This window comes from Gavialis gangeticus, unplaced genomic scaffold, assembly GCF_001723915.1.
Source record: "Gavialis gangeticus isolate Ggan-Ray unplaced genomic scaffold, GavGan_comp1, whole genome shotgun sequence".
NCBI classification, from domain to species: domain Eukaryota; kingdom Metazoa; phylum Chordata; order Crocodylia; family Gavialidae; genus Gavialis; species Gavialis gangeticus.
The window spans coordinates 63,598,919-63,604,152 of record NW_017729022.1 but is presented as its reverse complement, the minus strand read 5'-3'; the positions used below and the strand labels follow the sequence as shown (position 1 = coordinate 63,604,152).

The 5,234-nt window shown below is 51.7% G+C and overlaps 2 protein-coding genes across 2 annotated transcripts in view; one reads left to right on the top strand and one right to left on the bottom strand.

The window, feature by feature from the left end:
* LGALS1 (galectin 1) overlaps positions 1 to 2,519 on the top strand; it is an 8,634-nt gene extending 6,115 nt beyond the window's left edge. Inside the window, exons 2-4 of the mRNA XM_019515245.1 lie at positions 497 to 576; positions 1,797 to 1,968; positions 2,298 to 2,519. Coding sequence (XP_019370790.1) covers positions 497 to 576; positions 1,797 to 1,968; positions 2,298 to 2,441 — 396 coding nt within the window. The 3' untranslated portion in view covers positions 2,442 to 2,519. The remainder of the gene's footprint in view (positions 1 to 496; positions 577 to 1,796; positions 1,969 to 2,297) is intronic.
* A 2,429-nt stretch (positions 2,520 to 4,948) lies between these two features.
* Positions 4,949 to 5,234, bottom strand: part of LOC109296037 (urotensin-2 receptor-like) — a 2,355-nt gene continuing 2,069 nt past the window's right edge. The window contains exon 2 of the mRNA XM_019515244.1: positions 4,949 to 5,232. Within this exon, the coding sequence (XP_019370789.1) occupies positions 5,099 to 5,232 (134 nt within the window). The 3' untranslated portion in view covers positions 4,949 to 5,098. The remainder of the gene's footprint in view (positions 5,233 to 5,234) is intronic.

The following is a 5,234-nucleotide window of genomic DNA, read 5'->3' as shown; positions in this document are numbered from 1 at the left end:
TTGGTACTCCTGTCAAAGCCCCAGTACAGCTGGGCTGGCATATGAAGGTGTGGTCCCTGCTGGCAGAGCTGCTCAGAGCTTCTCTATCTCATGGGTGTGGGGGAGTGCACACAAGGTCTTATCTCTTCAATGCCTTATGAAATCCATTCATGTAGGTGAAGAGCTTGGAGAGGAGCCAGGTGGGGGAAGATTGCCCCACAGTGTAGGAAGACATCAGTAGGGGAGCAACTGCACTGCTAGGAAAGGAACACATGCCCCAGCGATGTGTGGCAACTCTTCAAGAGGCGCTCTGCTCTTCCTTGGGGATCCCCGTCTCCCTCTCTGCCTGAAGCAATGAGCCAACCTCACCTTCCACCCTCAGCCAGGATCAGTGGTCCCCAGCTGTGTCCAGTACCTTTGCCATGTTTCCTCCTGTCATCCTGGGAGGGTGATGGAGTGGGCTAGTGGAGGAAGCCTGAATGCTTGGGACTAACACATCTGTTTTTGAATTCTGCAGGGCTTAGTCTGCACCAATTTGGGCATCAAGCCTGGACAGCGTTTTGGTGTGAAGGGTGAAATTACACCAGGCGCCAAGAGGTAAGCCATGTCCCATGGGCATGAAGGCGGCTAAACAAGAAGGCTGTGGAGTGGTGGGAGAGAGGTGCAGTCTTGAAAGGGTTAATGCCGCAAACAGCTCTTTCCAATGAGTCATATGCACTGACATAGTTCCTAATATACACTGAAGGCTACATGGCCCCCCCTCCCTGCCTCTTCTCCCCTCCCCCAGTGCATCTCCTGCCAAGAGACTGAATGGAACCAGATGTTCAATCTACCAGTGCCCTCCCCTAACAGCAACCACATCCTCTAATGTGCAGGGCCAGGCAGATGGAGAGCCTCTGTGCAGTGCAGGGTCTCTGGAGATGTGCTGAGTAGGCAGGTGTGTTCGTTGGCTGGAAGGGAGCAACTAAAAGGGCAGAGCACTCCTCCAGCTAAAGAGCTGCTTGGGGCCAGATACAGAAGGCACCTTAATGAGGTTGCAGCCTAGGGACCCTGGGAGCAGCTTCCTTGTATCAACGTCAAAACTGAGCCATCAAACTGAGCCTGTCGGTATCTCCTTTGGGTGTGGTTGGCTCCATGGGAGTGGAGCTTGGCTCCCACCCTGGGAGCCGATGGTATTCCAAGAAGCAACATGCCCTGACTCTTCTCACAACAGTGTCAGAACAAAGCCTTCTGGGCTTTCCCTCCCGAAATACCATGTTTGCCTGTTGGGGCCTCAAGGGAAGGAGGGGCCCATGCAGGGAAGGAGCGTTGTTCTGTTTCAGGCAAAAATCTCTTTGGAGGAAAGGTGCTTCATTAAAGAGATGGCAATTGCTTCAACGGCCTGTGGGGTGGAGAGCAGCCATAGAGCACAGCAATTCCCAGCTGTTTGGGACAGGAAGTGAAGAATATGGCAGGCAACTGAAACACCAGTGGGAATTCAGAGTGTGATTTCCCAACCCAGGCAGAGCTGACTGCTGACCTTTCCTCTTGTGAAAATTGTCATGGGCACAGGTAGTCAACACTTCTGTCTGAAACACAGCACTGTGCTAGGGCAGTGGTTGATTAGTGACTCAGAGCAAAGAGCTCCCCTTACCAACGCACCAGCCCTTCTTCCTGTGCATCCCCTGGTCCTTCTTGTAGGGCTCCTTTATCAGTGCTGATCAGTGGTCCTGAGCCCGAGGGAAAACCACAGGCTGTGGCAGTAAGAGGGTGTGGTGCTGCTCTAGTCTGGGGTGCATAGTGCTACCTGTCTCTCACTCGTCTCCTTTCTCTGCCAGTTTTGTAGTGAACATAGGGAAGGACCCCGCCAATATTGTGCTGCACTTCAACGCACGCTTTGATATCCATGGGGATGTGAAGACCATTGTGTGCAACTCCAAGAACAATGGGGAATGGGGCACAGAACTGAGGGAGACAACATTCCCTTTCCAGGAGGGCTCCACAGTGGAGGTGAAGTTGGGAATGACCCAGGGGTGGGACAGTGTCCTTGTGCATGAGACACATCTCAGCTTTGTCCCTAAAAGAGAGGGAGGAGGTGTATTATACATCGGGTACCCAATCCCAGCCTGTCTGGGAAGGTGATCACAGCCACCTCCCACTTGTCAGGGCTATACCCTGCCAGAGTTATGACTGGCAAAGGAGCTTGCAGCTTTCCCATTTCCGTCTCTCTTCAAAGAACCCTGCTCCTGGACTAGGGCAGTGGGAGAAGGTGAAAAGGTGGACGTGTAGCATGCCCTGGCCAATGTGTCCTCTGACTCTTTTGTGTTCACCCTTTGCAGATTTTCTTTGTTCATGACAAAAACGAACTGACTGTTCAGTTGCCAGGCCACCAATTCAAGTTCCCTAACCGGCTGGGACTCCAGGCCATCGACTACCTGTCTGAAGAGGGTGACTTCAAACTCAAATCCCTCCAAATGGAATAATTCCACTCTCATCCCACACCAAAGGGCTCCAAAGAGATATTTAAAATGAAATAAATAAATGCCACTGAATCTGATGTCCCAAACCTCATGGCTAGCTCTTTCTTATGTCTGACATACTACCTACAGCACTTAATTTTCTTTCCTGGGTCTGTTACTTCTGGGGTGCTTGCCAGACCTGGTATCTGACAGGAGAAGGGAGAAGAGATAGCTTCTGTTCCTCTGCTAGGCATCTCCTGGGAGGGCTGGAGTAGAAAGCACGGAGCTTCTCAAGGTGGGAGGAATAGTGTGAACAGGGTATTTGCTGATAAAGTAACCAGACCGTTCTTCTGGAGCATCATGGGTGTGCATGGCACCTACTGACCGCAAAGGCAGGTCTCTGTTGGATTCAGTCTCTTGCACAAGACCCTCTGCTCTCAACTCATAGCTTCTCATCTCCTGTGAATGAAAAGGGCGCAGGACATCTGTCTGTGCTCTGAATGTACTTTACAACACATTGTAAGACTAATCATCCCCAGTCAAGAGGCCCACACCTTGGACAAGAACAGCACTGAATGCATATGCAGAACTGGGTGGAGGCACAGGAGAGGGGAGGGCACTGAGTTACCCTTCTGCTGACAGGCCTCCTGTAAAGGCATATCTCAGTCACACACTGCCCGGCCTCCTACTATCTCCCAGGATAGCCAGGAGCTCTGTTCATGTTGCTGTAGGGTGACCAGCAGGGTAATGCCTCTCTGCCAAGCATACTTGCTAATGAAGCAATTCACATGCTGTCCCTGCTTACTGAGGACCCAAACCATGAAACAGATTACAGTAGGGCCTCCCTCTGCCACCTTGCTTGCAGCATAGTAACTGTAGGGGCAAAAACAGACTGAGGCCTGCTGGCTTTTGTATATAGAACCTGATGCCAGGTGGGGAAATGGGAGTCCAAACACTGGGCTCCAATTCATTTCCCTGTCTGGCACAAACGGGGTCTGAACTGCTTGCTTCTCTTCATGGATGGAGGAGCAGTGCATGTCACCTGTGTTACAGCATGACACTTCTACCATGGCCCGCTCCTGCCCCAGCCCCACCTCAAAGCAAACTACACGGGGGGAGAGCAAGGACGCCTGCTCTTGTCCGCTTAAAGCCTGGCACTCTATGAACCGTGTCAACTGTGAGGCCTGTGGCAGGCGAGCTGTGTTCTCAGTGTCCCTACTTAATGCGAAGTGCAAATGAGCCTGTGCCCTGTCTCAGTCCAGTCACAGGTTGGTGTGACTCTGCCACTCCTCTCTCTTCTCCCTGCTACTGTGTCCTCCCCTGCTGCATAATTCAGGGATGAGGCATATTACAGTCACATAGTACATTCCTCTCCCTGTTGTGGGTAACCCACCCCTCTGGGCTGAGGCAGGCCGCTCTATACCACCCTACCGCTAGCTTCTGCTGGGTCTGTGCTGCATCAGGAGCGGGGGTTCAGTATCTCTAATACCCATAGGAAGGAGAAACACAAGTGGCTTGGAGGGGAAAAGGCAGAGTTTCCCTTACCATATTCATGCTAAGCAGGGCCAGACTGAAGTCATCCACAGCCCACCCTCAAAGTGTGTCCCAGTATCACAGCTGTGCCCCTAACAGGGGCTGCAGTGGCAGGGGCTGCTCACATGAAAGCTGGGATGGGGCCCAGTCTCTGGGCAGGGGACATCTCGCTCTTTCCAGACTATCATCACTCTTTGACACACTGGAGTGCATCCAAGAAGAGGGAGCACTTGGATTTCAGCTACCTGGGCAGAGGACTCTGGGGGAGGGAGGAAGATGCTTTCAGCCTGCTTCTGGTGGGTGTTGGTAGTGAGGCTCCCTACTTGTAGACTTCTTTGCTGGGCTGGTGTGGCTATCAAGAGTGCCAGGCCTCCGCCCCATGAAGCTAAATGAGGCCGTTCCCACTCCTTCTGAGCCATCGTTTTAGGCTCTCTCGGGTGCTTGCTCAACTTTGCTCATGTTTGCAAGGGGATTTGCACAAAAGTGGGACTTATTTTTAAATAAAAGCTAAGATTCTAATGATCCCATGTGAATCCAACAGCCAGGGCCCTAGACAGGGCCCTTAATCCAGCCCTGTTGCTAAATTGGGCAACTGTTAGAAATGAGCCTAATAGAATGAGAGTTTGGAGTGACTCACTGCTGTTCTGAGTTCACAAGGGCGCAGCCTGCTCTCAGAGCACAGAAAGGAGGCTTTCCTGCTAGGGGCAATATTACCACATAATTTAGCTGTGCCAGTGCTTTCTGCTCTCAGTACTGGCTCACTTCTTCATAGGAGGAGGGAAGCCAGGTGCATAGAAAGGGATGAGACTGAGGAAAGAACCCAGTTCTCTCTCTTGCTACCAGAGACAGGTCCCAAGACAGGACCCATTTTAACAATTTCCATGCCCTACCCCCAACCCTGCCCCTACCTATGTGTTTGTGCACAGGGAAGCATCCTTTGAGGGGAACCAAGGGAGGGAACAGGGAGTTTCAATGGACTTTGAATAAGCCAGTGCTCAGGTGAAGACTATCAGTATAGCTCAATAAGAAAGCAAAAGACACTGCAGGCACTATAGAAGGCAGAGCTGTATTTATTTCATATTCCACATGAGACTAATAAGCATCAATAGAAAGCTGCATTAAGCCCCAGTTGAAACTGCTTGCAGAGTTTAATTGCCAGGGGCTTCCCTCTGCTTTCCTTTCTCAAGCCCCCGGCCTATGTTGGGCAGTCCATCAGAGGCACCAGGCATGCCTTCAGTTAGGACCCTGCCTTGCTTCCCTCTCCAGAAGAGGATTCTCTCACCT